Consider the following 19,286-nt stretch of genomic DNA (forward strand, 5'->3'; position numbering starts at 1 on the left):
TATTTTTGATGCACTGATCAAGACAAAACTATGACTTGTATTTAAAGGCCACATAACATCATTCAGCAAATCTTGTGCCTGAAAAAAATCCAGATTGTAAAAACTGATTTTTTTAGTGAGATATAATGAGATTTTGGTCTTAAAATACTGTGCCTCAATTGGCTAGTATTCTCCTTCCTGCTGAATATAAATAGTTATTTGGGAGAGTAAGTATGCAGACTTCAGGATAAGATCTACCGCAGAGTGCATGATTGCAAATCATTTTCAGCCAGCATGCTCTGTTACTCGGCATCCTCTGGGATAGTAAGCAAAAGTCTGTAATGGCTCTAAGGGCTCAACTCTCCTTCGGCAGTTAAGGATGTCTATTTTTAAGAACTCATTTCGTTTTGAATGGGGAAACACTTTAAAGGGGTCATATGATGCAATTTCAAGTTTTCCTTTCTCATTGGAGTGTTTCAAGCTGTCCGTGAATAAATAAGATCCCAAAAGTCTCAAACCCAAAGAGATATTCGTTATAAAAACTTGTCCATGCATTCCTAAAATGCTTTGTTTAAACATCAGGCATAACTTGATCCTCGGTGTAGTATTGTTGCCGCCGCCGCCATGTTTTGGAGACGATTTGTGTTTTGTTGCAAAAGCGAAACCACTTAATTTGGCTTTCCAAAAGGGGACACCACTAGAAATCAATGGTTAAGTTGTATTTACAACACTGTTCAAGAACAGTTCAAACCAAATATTCAGATGTGTGCTGCGCATTTTACGGAGGACTGTTTCCTGAACCTGTTTCAATAAAGTGGGGTAATTCCAACTTTGCAAGGACAGTCTGGTGCTTCTGACTCGCAGCCTGTAAGTATTTTTTCATATTTAAAGGATTTGCCACTGATAATTCATACGCGAGTTTTGAGCAGTGTAGAGTGGTGCTTGTTGTTTGTCGTTTCTCAGATTACAAATGCAGACATGGTTTTATGTTTATGCAGCATGATATGTAACGCAGCGCGTAAAAGGACAGTATAAGTTATTATAATCAGTAATTATGTCCCCACTGGATGCAACAAATGCCTCATTTGTTATGGGTTTTATAAGATTTGTATCAATGCGCCGGGAGACGGCATCACAGTATGTTAAGAGGCATAACATTTCCGTCACACGCTATCATTATTTGGCCAATCACAACACACTGGATAACTGGCCAATCAGAGCACACCTCACTTTTCAGAATGATGAGCTTTGTAAAAACAAAAAAAATTGTCCATCTTCCCCAGATCCACCTATATAAAACTGCTACAGGATCTTATATATGCTATTTGTGTAGCAGTAGAAAGTTCCTGTATTTTGAAAAAACAGCAGCAGCGTAGCAGATCTGTTCCGCCAAGACATTTCTCACATCCATTAACATGTGTAAATCTTCAGAGAGTTATCGTGATAGAAATAATAACATCAGATAACTTTTTATATCTAATTTTAATATCAAAAGGTAATATTAAATATATTAGTAATGTTGAAATTAACATTAAGATTAATAAATATTCTAGAAGTACGTTTCATTGTTAAAGTTAACTAAACAAACAACAACAAAAAAAACATGAAAAATAAAATAGAATTAAATAAAAGAGTTAACTAAAATAGTTAACTAATGTTAACAAATGGAACCTCATTATAAATTGTGTATTGCAAAAGATGCAGATTGTATACAAAGAAAAGAGATGGTCGTGTGGAAAACAGGCACCAGCAAATTGCTGCTTTGTGTTTTAATGAGCAAAGTTTGGGGAATCTAATTAGTTGCATTCCAATTCTGATCAACAAATTTGCTAATCCAGTTTCTTCTGGCAGTGGAGCTGGGTATGGTTATGTTCCTGTGCCAGAGTGCTGGATTATGGCTGAGCCAAAAGCCCAGAGTGCAATCACACAGCAGGAGGACACACTGTCACAACAGGCAAAACCTCACCAGCAGACAGCAACATAGAACTCACTAAAGAAAACCTCAGGCCATGTCTGAGAGGGATAGATTACTTTTATTTCAGCATAGCTACGCTTCATCCAGAATCACTAAACAAGGTGGAATTCATCAGAAAGTACTTACTGGCTACTTCCAGCGAGGCGTTTCGGCTAATGGCCTCTCCAAGGTAATTGCGGGCAACACATGTGTAAACCCCCTCATCAGGTTTGCTGCGGCGTCCGTGAACGATGCGCAGGAAAAAAAGGGAGCCGCTGGGTAGCAGCATGCGGTGGGAGCGAGGGTCGTCCTTATCAGTTTCAACATGCTCGCCATCTTTATACCACTCCACCGTGGGCATGGGCTGACCCTCTGCCTTGCAGTTCAGGGTGGCTGGCTCACCCTTTGACACAATCAGGTCAGAGGGATCCTCAACTATCCTGGGGGGAATGTCATCCAAACGTGGACGGGACCCTGTGAAGAATCAACAGTAAAAGTCAAAAGCAACTGGTTAAAATCATCTGGCAGATGTGATGTAACATAAATACATTTGATAAGGTACAGTAATTCTAAGAATGGCCCTTCCAAATCCCAGGAGACAAATATTACTGCTTATTGTAAAAGTACATTTCTGGCACTGATATATATAGTGCCAGAAATGTACTTTTCCAATAAGCAGTAATATTTGTCTCCTGGGATTGTAAGGGACATTCTTAGAATTACTGTACCTTATCAAATGTATTTATGTTGTCTTCCATGACAAATACTTAAATTAATTTAATCAATCGATTAGAATGCTATTATCTTTTACCAATAAAATCAGATCAAAATCAAGTAAACTTTACAATGCAAAAGTGGCACAGAAACTGCAGCTACAACTCTTTTTTCATCACCGGTGACACTTTAATTATGATGGTGGGAACAGATTTAGTTTGTACTGGGGCATTTTTTGCTGAATTTGGGGAGCTATTCTTAATTTTAGCGGCATTTTGCCCCAAATCCATGTTAATTTCTGACCCTGATTTTATATATTAAAAATACTGGATAAAAAACAACAACAATTCCATTAAATGTCTATAATATACTAGGCAAGGCAAGGCAAGTTTATTTATATAGCACATTTTGTACACAATTGTAATTCAAAGTACTTTACATTAAAGAAAGTAAAATATAATTTAAATAAAATAAAATAAACACAAAAATAAGGAATTTAACTTTGAACATTTTACTAAAACTAAGTAAAGTTTGAGAAAAAACTTTGAAGTATAGCCTTAAGGTTGAAATTGCTGTAAAAGTTTGAAGTTTGAAAGTGTAGACAGATGTTGATAGTTTATTGCTAGCATGATTTAGCACATTGCTAACATGATTTTGCTGGGTTGATTAGCATGTTGCTAGCATGATTAGCATGTTGCTTGTATGTTTTTAGCATGATTAACACATTGTTAGCATGATTAGCAAATTGGTAAAATGTTATTGTTTTTTGCTGGCAAGACAGCATGTTGTCCTATTATAGTCATTAAGGTTTTATAGTGATAGGCAGCTTAAACATTCTATGAGTCTTAATGTGGAAAAGTTTTGACCCCTCAATAAAAGTCTATGGCACTTTTCATAGTTTTGATTTTCCATTTAACAAAAATCATAAGTCTAATCAGTAAAGCTCAATTTATGCTTCTGCGTTGAACCTATACTGTAGCTACGCTGTAGGCTATGTGTAGTATGGCATAACCAGACGTGCACCTCTCCAAAAATCGAACAGCGCATCAATTCTACGTGGACTGCAAACTCTACCATGATACAATCCTTGTGGAGATGGAAATAATGCCATCTTCTCATGTTCCATTGATTTCTCTTTTTGTAGTTTTAAATAATGATATAATGACTTGATATTTATTTTGCCACCATCACGGCTATAATGCTTCTCTGACGAGCCACTTCTTCTTTGGCTTTTGTTGTGGTCTGCGGGTTACACAAGCAACATGCATGTGGACACTGCGGACTAGCGATTTGCATGTGTGCTGCACATTTAAGCGGACAACGACGCAGAAGTATAAATGAAAACTGACGCATAGCCTATGGCGTAAAGGCTACAGTGTAGGTCCAATGAAGAAGTATAAATCAGCCTTTACAATTGAAATAGCAACCAGAGTCAGACTAGTCTGAAGGTCTGATCCGAGTTTGGTGGTTGAGCTTGGAAGCTCTAGGAGGAGATACATTTTCTAATAATAATTCATGCACATAACCTTCATTACTTAGATCTATTGTCATATTAGCTTTCTTTACTCAAACATAATGAGGTAGCTAAATGCATGTTTGTTTAATATATCTGAAGCAGTTTTAGTTATGTGTTAGTTATCTAAATATTATCACCCGGCACAGGTGTTGCAACCATTGTATGTGTGCCCACCCACTTCTTAAGACCAATGATATTGGACCCACTCGCTTTTATCATCTCTAATTCAGCACATACAATATTTGTTCACTTTTCAGAGCACCGCCACTCAAATCCATTCCACTTGAGGAATGCCCTAATAAATTAAACTCCATTTGGCATTTAAGATACACACTGCTGCTTCCTCAAATCCATTCTGCTTGGCTCATTCATAGTCCATAAAAATAACCCTTCTAAGGTGTCTAAGGTGCTCTGAACTTGATTTAATTGTCTCTGATCACAAACAAAGAAAAGCTAGAAACTGCTTAACACTTGTGTGGAACCATTTTTTTATTACGTTTTTAACAACAACTATAACAAAGGTTAAATAAAAACTTTTGTAACGGAGAGGCTGGGGTGCCACATTCAAACACACAACTATAGTCTTCACCAGCATCAAAGGATGGAACAAGGGGCAAGATGATTCTAATGGCCAGTGGGAAAGGGAGCCGGGGATAAACCTCTCACAGGCTGATGACTCAGCACCTATTAAGCTTTCAGCCCAGAGAGCAAGACAAAATCATTGCAAAGTTAAAAGAAGCTGACATTAAGGCTAAGTCTAGCATGACTGTGTCTTCTTTGTACACGGGGCCTTTAAGAGGTGGAATACTCACAGCATAAGGCACTGCAGTGGCCATGTGTTAGGTTTTACTTGATGTTAAAAGGGTGTCAATTTTCAACAGTTGACGTGTGTGTGCTGCAATTAAATAACAGCATCTACAGAATAAAGGAGAAAACTTAATTTGTCTAAAAGCACTCCAGTGGAAGAAAACAGCCCTTAGAAAGCATATAAGGTGTTTTTCTTGGTGAAACCAAATTCAATGAAGTTACTAATGACTTTCATAAAAACTCGGTCATGAACACCTAAATAGTTCATCAGCCTCCTGCTGCACATTACACTCAGCATAAGTATGTTTCCATCCATTTACAGAGATTATAACTCCCCACTACTCAGAAGAATTATCATTTTTAAAGTTATGGCAAGATAATTGGTCCTTGTGAGAGAATGAAAGGAACGAATAAAAGCCTGTGCTTTTCAATCCCATTACACATGAAAAGCTATGCCTGATTTGAAAGGATAATTATCTGTCAGTGATTTCATGGTGTACACATTCGACACTTCCTTTGGAAAATGTGAATGAGACGTATAAAACCACATTAACAGGTTCATGTCTTATGGGAAAGAAGGTTACATATGGGCAAAAGTGAACCAAATTACAGCTTAATCAAGTGATAAAAAAGCACTGAAAGAAGGTACTGACATGAAGTCACACATAGCGCTGGTGAATATTTACGCACAAAACTCACATGAGAAATACAGTGGGGCTCAAAAGTTTGGGCATCCTTTGCAGAATCTGTGAAAATGCGAGTAATTTTCAAAAATTAAGAGAGATCATACTAAATGCAATGTTATATTTTATTTAGTACTGTCCTGAGTAAGATATTGTACATAAAAGATATTAACATTTAGTCCACAAGACAAAAACATTGCTGAAATTATTAAAATAACCTTGTTTGTTCTGAACAGTTAAACTGAGCAGCGTTCTTCAGAAAAATCTTTAAGGTCCTGCAGATTCTTCTGTTTTCCAGCATCTTTGCATATTTGAACCCTATTAAGCAGTGACTTTATGATTTTGAGATACATCTTATCACACTGAGGACTCCCAAAGTGGTGGATATAAATGGGTTTTGCTGGGTTTTCGGATACATATTATCAACATGTTCTTGAATCTAAAAATGTGGCAAGTTTGATATGTCAGAGTAGGACAGAGCTGGGAGAAAAGCAGTATAGTATTATGGTGAAGGAATATTCAGGATGGACTGACTTTAATGGAATCATATAAGCAAGGGTGCACATAAGTGATCCGCAGGTGGGTCCAAAATAAGAAATGTAATGTGTAAATTAGTTTAGAGCACGTGTTTGCGTACCGACATGGGCCCGGTTCCCCGATAACGCTCACTTGCTAACGCGCTAAGAAGACCTTGAAAGATATATCTTACCAAAGTTGTTTATGTTCCTAAGTGTGTTCTCCGAAGTGTCCCTTAGGAAGCTTCTTAGAACGCTCCCTCTTACGTCCGACATTACACAGGCGCTGTCCCGAGTGAAGGTGCTGAATTAGTTGGCATCGATTGCTCAGGAATCGATTTTCCACTTCATGCGAAGGTGCAATACAGCGTTAAGAAAGACAACACGTTCTATGCTAATAAAACATTCCTCAAATTATTATAGTAACATTTATTTGAACATAGTTTAAGTTATCAATAGAATATAGACTATAAGTTAAATTATCAAATGGTCAGTAATATGTTCACACGATATGTTGTGACGGTTAGACGAACCAGGTATCCCTCGCTAATCATCGACCCTCCTATCCCTCGCTTCTTGACATGGGTTTAACAACTTATAAAAATTATATAATACACTTTTATATTAATGTTAAGGTACTTTACAATCAGAATTGATTGGCAAGCAGCTGCATTTACTTCTGTTTAATGCGGTATTGATTGCCATTGGTTAATTTTTTCAATAAAAAGCAACCTATCTACAATGAACAGAGAGAGATTGAGATAGATACAGAATATGCTGGGGAAGCAACGTGTACGAACGTGTCGGGAATCGTGCCATAAGGTTAAGAGAGAGGTTAAGGAATAGGTTAAGAACTACTTAGCGATAAGAACGTTTTGGGGAACCGGGCCATGGATGACAGCTTTTAATAAACACTTTACCTTTTTGAATCGACAAACTTTACTGTATAAGATTCCTACTCAAACTGAAAGCATAAATCTATCAGCCTTGTGCCAGCCGCTAATGTTTTCAAAGTACAATGCAAAACTGTGACATTTGATTGATGCTCTACAATCAGCAGTGTTAAATTTCTCATGAGCTGAAGTTAAAGATCTAAGACTTTTTTATGTACACAAAAGCCCTGTTGCAAAAAGCATGATTATTGCATAGGCCACAATAAAAGGCCACTCTAAAATGTCCAGTTTTACTGTATTGGGGGGTCCGAAAACCAGTCTGTATCTGGTGTGACCGCCATTTGCCTCATACAGTGCAACACATCTCCTTCGCATAGAGTTGATCAGGTTGTTGATTGTTGCCTGTGGAATGTTGGTCCACTCCTCTTCAATGGATGTGTGAAGTTGCTGGATATTGGCAGGAACTGGAGCACACTGTTGTATACACCGATCCAGTGCAATAATCATGCTGTCTAATCAGCATCTTGATATGACACACCTGTGAGGTGGATGGCTCATCTCGGCAAAGGAGAAGTGCTCACTAACACAGATTTAGACAGATTTGTGAACAATATTTGAGAGAAACAGGCATTTTGTGTACATAGAAAAAGTCTTAGATCTTTGAGTTCAGCTCATGAAAAATGGGGGCAAAAACAAAAGTGTTGCATTTATAATTTTGTTCAGTGTAGAATGATCAATATAATTTTTTTAAGGAACAGCAGATAGAACCATAGACAGAGCAATATATAAATGATAGAAATATACAGAACAATAGATAAAATGTTAGAAATTGAATGTTTGATAAAAAAATGGATCGACAGATAGAATGTTTGATAGAAAAATAGATAGAACATTAGAACGCTTGAATAGATGAACAAAGGACGATCAAGTGTCTTCCCAATGAAATACTGTTAACATAAGTTCTATCTAGTTTATGTCCACAAGCTATTACCTTATGTGATTTATTACAGTAATTGATATTTACAAATGTTAGGCATGCATTCTTCACCCTCTCGCTTCACCCTAATGCTAATACGTTCTGAAAACAGTGACCAGGGACCTTGTGCCCAGTCGAATTTTCAAAACTGTTTGCTTCAAACTTATTCAAATGACATGAGCTGGCTCTCTGGGATCAGTGATGATCTAATGTTTTTTTTTCAACAGACGTTATTAATAAAACAACATTACTAACGGGTGTACAGGTGTATACTGGTGCACACTGACCAAAGAACAAAACAAAACAGTCGTTCATGAAAGAGATCTGCTCTACCCATTATTACACAAGGCAGAGCGCTTTTCACAGCGCCGCAAAAACTGTTCTTATCGTCTAACTGTGACAGCTTACATCTCTGCTGGGTGATCCATCACAGGCCATTTGTCATCGTTTCAGAAACACCATTATCTCTGTCAACCCCACTCAACTTCTCGTACTTGGCAACTTGCCCTAACGTGACTGCAACTGCCAAGTAACACAAACTGAATAGCTTTTTTCAGTCAATTCTAAGCTACAGACCTTTTACATTAATGACAGCTGCAGGAGATTCAATCTGCAGTTTTCTAGTAATAAATATAAACACAAACACACCCACATCCCCCCTATTTATGGAACAAGTGCATTTACTTATAACAAAAATTATCTGGAACACCTATTTGCTAAGTGAAAAGCAATAAGCCAAATAAATCATTGGTCTATAAAGAAATTAAGCAAAGCTGTTGTGACGTTGTTACTGTAAATGGTGTCAACATGACTTATTTAAGAAAGATGATTATTGACATGATTTTTTAAGAAAGATATTACAACTATTTCGTATTTGATCTAATTTGGACTAAGAATACCTTCAAAAACAATTTGTGAATTCAGATCTGCCTGTGGTACATACGTCTCTTAGCAACCGGAGTATGAAGTCTGCTATTATCTGGCATTATCTATCATCTTTCATATTAGACGGTATGTTTTAATTCTGAACTTTCTCAAAGCACACAGCACATAATGCTTTTCACATTCACAGCTGACAGTCAAATCGATAAACCCACGGCATATCAATACACAAATAGGCCTATTTTAAGCATCCTTTCGGCTCGGGCACCCCCACAATGGGAAGACTGATGCATAACTTATACAGGCTCTTTCTGAATCTCGACGTGTACAGCAGCCACTGTCTCCTGTAATGCAGAAGGCCATTAAGCTGGCCTCAGCAGGGGGACACATCATGCTGCCCTGGAGACTAATGATACAGCAGTGGCATCCTGCTTTGCACCTGCCAAATGTATTCGGTCAGTCTCTTGTAGGTCATTTCACTGCAATGTAACCATACCGGTAAACTTACGAAGGGTGTAGGAGATCATGGAAATGGATCTTGTAAATAAATATTTACTTATAAACACAGTTGCTGTCATGTCCAGATTTAAGACTTCTGTGAGTACTGTAATAACGCACAAACTGTCAAAACGAATGAAAATAAATGGCATTTCTAATAGCTAGAAATGCCTTTCTAAACTGCTCTGCTCGTTTTGCATCATTAGTAGCCGAATGAAGAAATCAAACACAATAGTCTTTTTTGTAATACGCTTTGAGAAGAGCCTGAACATGAATATTTTATAACACAGCTGTCTTGTGTTGTATCCAGTGTGATTATGATCTTTTTCTTTTTATTGTCTCTCGCTTCACTATAAAAATTATCATTTGTTATAAAAAACATAACTGTTTTCATTTAACTTTTCAAAAAAAGTCTATCTTTTCTATTTGATTTCATGAGTTTCAACTCAATTTCCTTTAACCATAAATGCATTTAAAGTAGTTGAAAAGGTGAATGAACTTATTAAAAAGTATAAAAGACGTCTTGCAAATAAATTTAAGTTCTGAATTCTTTAGAATGTATTGTTACTGTTGTTGTCACTGTAAAATGATCTGTCAAAGTTGTAAATAAAACTGGGCATATGGAGTAAATTTAACTAGAAAATAAATTTCATTCCTTTGTAAATATTTGTTAAATTTACCAGCTATTTCTGAAACCGTTTCTATACCATTTTCTCCTCCCAGTGAAGATGTGACCTGATGTAACTCAACATTGATAGTAAATGCAAGATTTTCTGCACTAAAAACATTTTTTTCTTTCATCCAATAAAATTCACATCTGTATTGTTTAACTTAAGTTATTAATAGGTGATTTTTAGGTCAAGTTATTTTGTTTTTCATTGGCTCAAGTTAATATATATATATATATACATGTACTGGATGAATAAAAATACATTTTCAGTGTGGTACAAACCAAAAAAATAAATAAAATAATAATGGCGAGGGGGGGGGGTGTTTCTTTGTTTAAAATACTGCATCAAATAATTAACATCCTATATGTTAAACATCCAAAAATGTAAAGCCATCTTGATGTATTTACAGTGATACGAACATATAGTCTGAGAGACAAACTTAAAGATTAATCTTGCTTTCAAATCTTAAATTCATTGCAGTATTGAACCAGAAATCCGATCAATAAAGTGTTTGAACTCACCTGAAGCACTATAGACGCAAGAGAGCATCAGTAACAGGGCTCCTATGGCAACAAAAGCCATTTGTCCGCTTTTCTTTAAGGCATAAGTATACAGTTTCTAAACAAAAGACTTTCTCGTTGGAATCTGAAGTCATGAAATAAAAATGAGAGCGGAAAAGCACTTTAGCTGCTCTCTTGGAGAAATCCACAGCGGCGCATTACGATAAAGTGATGTCTGGACCCGAAACGCGCGGGTCTTTGTGTTAGGAACTGCATGGCGACTCTGAGGTCCAACTAGTTTGTCCACTCCCTCCGTCACTCATTTGGCTGTAATGTCCGTCCGCTGAGGCGCAGAATGAGGTACACAGAGTTCACAAGCTGCGCATCCGTTCGGCTGACTGCATGGAGATACTCGAGTGTGACAGCGCTCCGCAGAATGAAGCGTGTGGTCCGTGCGCGAGAGCAGAGCGCGCTTCCCAAACACATCTTAAAGCGACAGCTTTGCATCGCTGTCCCAGACCTTAAACCTTTCTAACTAATACTTTTATAATAATTATCATCTACTAATTATATATGATATAATAATTCATTTATAAAAATATAAAAATATATTTAAATATTGGTTAAATAGGTACACACACACACACACGTGTTTGTGTGTCTGTGTGTATGTATATGCTTAACCATATTTGGGCAACAAATTTGTACCCAAAAGTGAACTTTACCTGACAAAATCTCCAAAAACCTTCCTTTGGGGGTGTCCTCATTTATAAAACTGGTATAAAAATAGAGTAAAAAGGTTTAGGTATTGGGTTGGTGTAGGCCAATAGAATATACTGTCTGTACAGAATACTGTAAAAACCATTAAATGTCCCCATTTAGACCCTTGTGTGTGTGTGTGTGTGTGTGTGTGTGTGTGTGTATACATATACATAACTCATTGATATCTCTCAGTCAAGGCATTTATATTTGGTTGTCATACACCTAAATTGTAGCCTGTGCACTTTTGTTTCACCTCACATCAGCAGGGACTCACTTTAACAAATGCCAGTGTATATTGAAGCAAAAGTTATCTTTCTTAAAACTGTTTTGCTATCCTTTTCAGTGATGCATTTCTGATTAATAGGTATGCAGCTATATTTTACAGCAACCCATTAAGCAGATGTTATTTCCAATGCAATCAGACCCCTCATTGATCTGCCTTCTCAGGATTTACTGGTGCTCTTCTCCAGGGCTTTCCTTATATCATGTGTCATTTTTCTTTACTGCATTGACTTTGTGTCTGTTTTGAAAGACCACCATTATTGAAGTGAGAAGCGAACATTTGTCTTTCTTTGATGCTCAGAATGGGCCGGGAATCTAAGGACAGACAACAGTTGCAAGCTTTAAGGAAACCAACTGTGCAACAAATTGAAATTCTCCTCACCTCGGCTGAGAAATTGCTCTGAGTAATAGCAAACAATGTCTGAGAGGTCCAACATTGAGATCTCAAGTCTCAACAAGATCTCACTGCATCAATAACAAGTATTTTAAAAGCATGAATTTGCTGTCCGCACACGTTGGATTCACATTTCTTTGCTCAAATCAGAAACAATGGGCCTGTCAATATTCTAAAAGCAATGTTTTATCTGGTAACCTTATATAAAAACTAATTAACATAATAACTCTCTCAGATTGAGACGAGATGCAAAAATGCTCATTTACTTTAAGCCATTTCTCTGATACTTTCAATGACATGTTTGTCATCAACATCCACCTACATGTCAAAGGAGATGTCAGCTATGATTGCCTTGCAGATGACACACAATAATGTGTTTAGACATATTCGGACCAGTGCTGTCACAAACAAATTATCATCCTGCTATCCTGTAATCAAAAACGGATGAGTCATAATTTCTTTCTGCCACATAAACTATGGACTAACAATGTGGGGCACATTTAAAAAAAAAAAAACCTGTGTGTCATCAAACCCTATACTGGTTACTTTTAAACAAAACCTACACTCCCTTTCCCCCTCCCATCTTTCCTATGTAGTATCTTCCTCTCTTCCCTCGCCCTCCCCTTTCTCATCTATGGATGTGAATGCAGCAACTGACACTTTATGCTCTACTTAAACTTTACTTATTTTAACCTTGTCTAGACAATATTTTTCCTCTCTCCTTTAGGCCTGCATGGGCTGCCCCTTCTAACCCCTGGTTATCCGATGTTCTTCGTGAACATCAGACCAAACTCAGGGCAGCAGAGAGAAAATGGTGCAAATCATTAGATCTGTCAGATTTGAATATTTATCATTCTTTGCTTTCATCTTTCTCTGCTGAAGTCCATTCTGCCAAATCTTCACACTTACACAACAATATCAGCTTTACTCCAGACTCACGTAATCTCTTCAAAACATTCAATTCTCTCCTCTGTCCCCCTCCACTGCCTAATAGCTGATGATTTTGCCACATTCTTCACAGACAAAACCAGAAATAGTAGTCATTTATCAGCCCCACACACACAGGACCTCAAACCAACCACACCCACTGCTAAAATTCGCTTTTTTTTCTTCTTTTTTTTTTCCTTTTTTTTACATTTCTCATTCTGTCCCATCACTGAGGCAGAAATATCAAAACTTCTCCTCTCCAGCCATCTTACAACATGCCCTTTAGATCCAATCCCCTCACACCTTCTCCAAGCAATCTCTCCCACACTCTTACCAGCACTCAAACACATCATCAGCACATCTCTGCTTATAGGCACCTTCCCCAATGCATTCAAGAAGGCTTGGGTAACCCTGCTGCTCAAAAAACCTAAATTAAACACTTCCCTTATAGACAGCTGCAGACCTATCTCTCCTTCCATTCATGGCAAAACCCCTCGAACAAGTTGTTTTCAACCAGGTATCATTGTTTCTTTCACAGAACAGCAAACTGGATGCTAATTAGTTAGGTTTCAGCAGTGGCCATTCAACTGAGACTGCGCTACTGTCAGTCACAGAAACCCTGCGGATTGCAAAAGCAAATTCCAAATCATCGGTTCTTATTCTGCTGGATCTATCGGCTGCTTTTGACACCATCAGTCATCAGATCCTCCTGTCTGTCCTCTCATCACTGGGCATCACAGGGATTCCACCTTGCTGGTTCAAACCTATATCACTTATAGGTCTTTCAGGGGGGCTTGGAGGAGGGGAGATATCCAAAGCACATCAAATGGTCAGTGGGGTTCCTCAGGGATCAGTTCTTGGACCCCCTCCTCTTCTCCATATGCACTACATCACTAGGTCCCATCAGACAGGCACATTGCTTCTCCTTCCATTGCTATGCTGATGACACACAGCTCTATCTCTCATTTCAACCAGATGATCCAACAGTAGCTGCATGGATCTCAGGCTGCCTGCAGGACATCTCGACATGGATGAAAGAACATCAACACCAGCTCAAACTAGCAAAGACTAAGCTTCTTGTCTTTCCTGCCACTACAACTCTACAGCTTGATTTCACCATCCAGCTAGGTTCCTTTACAATTACCTCATCAACTTCGGTCGGAAATCTTGGTGTAATCTTTGATGACCAGCTGACCTTCAAAGACCACATTGCAAAGACTGCTCAATCTTGCAAGTTTGCACTGCACAACATCAGAAAGATCAGGTCCTTTCTTAAGGAGCATGCTGCACAACTTCTCATCCAGGTCTTTGTCATTGCTAGGCTGGACTACTGCAATGCTCTTCTGGGTGGACTTCCATAAAGCACAGTCAAACCTCTACAAATGATTCAGAATGCAGCAGCACAACTGGTCTTCAGCGAGTGCATGTTACACCTCTCTTTATCTTCATGCACTGTTGACCGTTTGTGGCTTGCATTAATTTAAGGCATTGATGCTTGCATATACTGTAGAACAGCCACAGGCTCAGCACCCGCCTTCTTCCACTCACTACTACAAATCTACATCACCTCCAGAAGTCTGAGATCTGCTAGTGAACAACGCCTCGTGGTACCATCACAGAGAGGCTCAAAATCAATTTCCAGAACATTCTCGTTTACCATTCCTGGCTGGTAGAATGATATTCCCACCCCTATCCGGAATGCTGAATCGCTGAGAATTTTTAAACGACAGCTGAAAACTCATCTCTATTGATGCTACTTGACTATTAAAAAAATATTATTCCTTCCCTTTCTAGCTTGTACTTATTTGAACAATGCCTGAATCTTGGTATTACGAGCACTTCTTGTGTCTGTCTGTGTTTTGAACTACAATTCTGTACTTTCTTTTAGTGTGGTTCTGTAACATGCTAGTTTTTAGTGAACAAACGTAATTTTTTTCCATTGTAAACTACACATTAACATATGCTGTCTCAAAGGAACACTGAGGAAGTCAACTTTTCTTGGAAAAAGAATGGCGATGCATCACCAGTTTTCTTTCACTGTAAATACTGTTTAGATTCACACAAGACTTTGCCAAAGTGATGCATGGTACAAATAAATAGACAGAAAAAAAAAAACTCAAAGGGGACCCAGGTTATCGTCTGCCTCCTTCAGCGGCTTCCTGTTCTTTCAACAAAACAGCACTTAAAGGTGAACATTGACTCATCAGTGCTCTTTTACAAAAACACTAGTTGATGCTAGTAGAACTCTTGATGCAAGTGCATTTGAGTATTTTTGATTAGGCCAAGCACCTGCAGATAGGCTTCCGTGTATTCCATGTAAACACACAGCGAATGAACAATAACAGCACAACGCTAAAAATAACATAACTGCTGCAGTACACACACATATGTGGGTTCTTGACGGCCTAAGTTGGCCTATAGCCCATGTTTGTGTTTTTGCTGTCTACAGTTCCTGTCAGTGGTATGGCAGTGCCATATGGCCCTGGCTCTGAGTTTCTCCCAGATTCAGGAAAGGGGTGGGAGAGGGGGGCCGGAGGCACAGACTGCAGGTCACTTCGGGGCAGGTCAAGCTCTTCATAACAAAGGGCCTGATCCCGGGACGTGTGCTCAAGTAGACATGCGTACTGTGAGGACACAATAGACTTGTGATGATTCCTGTGGTGTGGCACAATCACATAACAGCTCTGACAGAAAACAGGGGATTTATCTGAGTATAAGCATGGAGGATGATAAATGCAGGGGAATCGGATGAGGATGGTGACAAGTGGTGTATTTTTGGGGAGGGGTACTGGGGTCAGTTGGGATAAAAGACTAGACTGTACACCTGCCTGGCAACATAAATAAAACTTCACAGCTGGTAGACACAATTGTGACCTCTTTTGGGTAGAGCACAGATGCTTTAATTTATTCATTCACTTGGGGGTGGTGTGGTTTGTTACTAGAGCACAAACTCTTGAGGTGTTCTGCGCAGAACTATGATTTAAATGGCCTTAGAAACTAACAGTTACTGACTCTTTTTTTTGAACACACCTTCTCATTCAAAGAGTTTTCTTTATTTTCATGACTATGAAAATTGTAGAGTCACACTGAAGGCATCAAGGGCTATTTGACCAAGAAGGAGAGTGATGGGGTGCTGCGCCAGATGACCTAATTACACGCTGACCCATCCCTTACACCTTAACACACCCTTAAACTTACCCATACCACCAAATCTGTCCCTAAGCTTACCTGTTTGCTACCTCAATAGCAGCAAAAAAAAAGTTGCAATACAATATAAACATAATAAGTACATTGTATTTATTTTTTATGTAAGTACATAGTAGTTAAGGCCACTTAATATAAAGTGGGACCGAAGATGTGGTGAGACTGATGGAGGGAGGAAGGAGGGAGTAAAAACAGGAAAAGAAAATTCAGGAGGTGTCCACTTTCCACTTTCCTCACCACAGAGCTGGAAAATAGGACATGGCTCAGGCTGAGAAGGAGTACCAGAATGCCTATTGCATATTGTGGGGCCTGCAAGTCCTGGTATCATCTGGCACTTGACTTGAAGCAGCATATATATATCAGTTCAGTTTTGATATGATGAATTTATCTTACACATTTTTTTATACGTTAGACAATTTTGTAAGAATTTATAATAAATTTTGATATTGCATTTTTAAGACACATTTTCTTGCAAATTATAATAATGTATTATGAATTGTGTAAAAATATGAGCAATAATAAAATATTTTGTAAGAAACCTTATATTGATATTGTACTGTTTCTTCATAGAGTTTCATAGCACCTTCACACAGTCACTTCTGTGACCCCAGAGCTTTTGGTGAGGCTAGACGTCTACTGCCATCTGCTGTCTCTAACACTTCAAAATAAACACAATTAATGAACTGAGGCAAGATATTTAAAAACTACACACTAGACGCTATTAATGTGTTCGCCATGAGATCAATGCCCCCTGAGCATCAGAAATGCATGAAATATGGTATGTTTCTTAAGATTGTCTTGTTTTGTGAAGTGTGGACATTGCAGTCACAAGATTAGTCATTATGGGTCATGTTCAAAATTCATCAGCACAACCAGTGCAGTTTTCATTCACTCCTTCAGCCGGACTATATTAGTGGACTACTGTAATGTGGTGAACAGGGCAAGTTCAAAACCAGCCTTTTAGTGCAATCAGTGTAATATGATTCCCGAACAAACAACTCAAATCAGTCAGTTATTTTCAGTAAACATACATCTTACAGCTAACTTTAATACTTAAATCCTCTTCAGGGATTGATGAGAATACAGAAATCAGCATCAGGGGCTGGATGAATGCGTATATCTTTCAGCTCTAAGCCTCCAAGATATTATAAGTAAGTACCAGACAAAGGCCCAGTGTGAGATGAAGTCATATCTCCATTTACCCTCACTTTTGTTGTATTGAATTTGAATGGCCAAGGGGCAGTTAACAGAGCACTGTTGCCCCCTGCAATCAGTCACCTTATTGATTTGGATATCTGTGTAACTTAACAGGTGTTTAATTAGTAGATTAGAACATGTTCATTGATATTATTTAAACATACACTCTCTGAAAAGAAAGGTACAAAAGCTGTCACTGGGGCGTTACCTTTTAGAAAGGTACACTTTTGTACCTTTAAGATGGTAATATGTACACTTTAGGTACTTATACATACTTTTAAGGTGCCAATATGAACTCTTTAGGTACAAAGGTGTGCATTTTGAAAGGGGGAACTACCCCATTGACAGCTTTTGTACCTTTTTTTTCTGAGAATGTAGAAGATGAGATTTTCAAACTCATTCAGTTCCAGTTCAAAACGTCAGAACCCTGACTTCAGAACATAGTTGGAAAAATCCAAACTTCCACTAAGAGATACATGTACCCAATGCCTATATTTTGCAATATAGGTACTTCTCAAAAGTATAATTTATCTATACAAGCACTGAATAAAAACTGAGCACCAATAATAAGTAATTTTTGAGCACCTACTGAAATGTTACTGTATTTTAATCAAATTAATGCAGCCTTGGTGAGTATAAGAGACTGCTTTCAAAAACATTAAAAAAACTGTAATTATTACAAACTGGTGGTGCATACATAATCTTATACATTTATATATAAATAAAAAGTAACAGAGAACTATTGATTTGTGTACTTGGTCGTGACAACCACTAGGCGCGACTGTGTTGAGGTGATCCAGAGCAGGCCAACAGCAAAGCCTTGAACATGATGCTGGAGACTACAGGGCAAACAGAGCATGACCAAACTCTGAAGGCTTCTTCACAGTTTAAAATCATTTCTGTATCAGTACAAGATATCATGTCCTAAAACATTTAACCATTGTCAGTAATGCGTCGCAATAGTGGGCCCACTGTTTTCAGCTCAGGGGCCAGTTGCATAAACTGCTTAGACTAGTTAAAAGATAGTCATCTCATTTTTTCTACAAGACAGTTAATAACTTTTTATTTTCCATTACAAAAATGATAGACTGTTCTCATTTGAATATGAAACGTTAGACCCCTTGTCTATTGCTAGTTGGTGAAACTAGCTCTTAAGACAAAGTCTTTACATAATATTTTAACTTAGAGGTTGCAGAAACATTTAGGTCCAAATTGCAAAACATCTTGGGGATGATTTATCAACTCCAGGAGTTGATAACACAATTCTTTAACATGGTCAACTGCAGACTGACATAGCGTATTGTTTTAGTATAAAAAATTTTATATACAGTAGCATAACAACAACAATAATAATTATTAATGGAATGCAAAGTATTTACTTAACACAGTCAAGAGCTGATTGTTTAGTGAGCAGAGCTGCCAGGGTCAGTTGCTATTCCGGGCTCCTGCCCCATATGTCTATGTGTATATGAGCCGTGCTGGGTCAAAACCTTACAGAGTGAAATGACTGGATTAATGCTTATGTAATACCACTGACAGCTGAGCTATAGTTTTATATCAGCAGATTGTTCTATGTTATAGAGCTGGTTAAAGGTCAGTAAAGCTGTGTATGTTTGTCTTAGATTTTTAAATGGATTAAAATAACCATTAGCTATAGAGCGTTTTACACTGTGTCCTGTCCCAGATGTGAAGCACTTGTCAAAAAGATATCTCTCTGTGAACTGCACTAATTTGACCATATCTTCTTAAAAGACGATGCTTTTTTGAAAATAAATTATTTTAAATGAATGTAATTCGGTTGTATAGTAGTCTTTTTGACCACTAGGTGGCAGAGAAGACTTATATATGATCTGTATTATATATTGAACATATACTACTTAATTTTTCATTAAAATACATTTATTTTATTTTTAATTAAATCAAAAGTACCAC

The 19,286-nt window shown here is 37.8% G+C and overlaps 1 protein-coding gene across 4 annotated transcripts in view; it reads right to left on the reverse strand.

Moving 5' to 3' along the window:
* Positions 1-11,237, reverse strand: part of LOC128029284 (roundabout homolog 2-like) — a 55,875-nt gene extending 44,638 nt beyond the window's left edge. For 2 of the 4 annotated variants that reach the window (XM_052616978.1, XM_052616976.1), the window contains exons 1-2: positions 6,363-6,529; positions 2,081-2,407 (exon numbers count right to left, since the gene is read on the reverse strand). In XM_052616978.1, coding sequence (XP_052472938.1) covers positions 2,081-2,407; positions 6,363-6,444 — 409 coding nt within the window. In that variant the 5' untranslated portion in view covers positions 6,445-6,529. Of the gene's footprint in view, positions 1-2,080; positions 2,408-6,362; positions 6,530-10,609 lie in introns of those variants that run through there. The other 2 variants (XM_052616977.1, XM_052616975.1) reach the window with 2 other exon arrangements.
* Between the last annotated feature and the right edge of the window lie 8,049 nt (positions 11,238-19,286).

This window comes from Carassius gibelio, chromosome A15, assembly GCF_023724105.1.
Source record: "Carassius gibelio isolate Cgi1373 ecotype wild population from Czech Republic chromosome A15, carGib1.2-hapl.c, whole genome shotgun sequence".
In the NCBI taxonomy this organism is placed as follows: Eukaryota; Metazoa; Chordata; class Actinopteri; order Cypriniformes; family Cyprinidae; genus Carassius; species Carassius gibelio.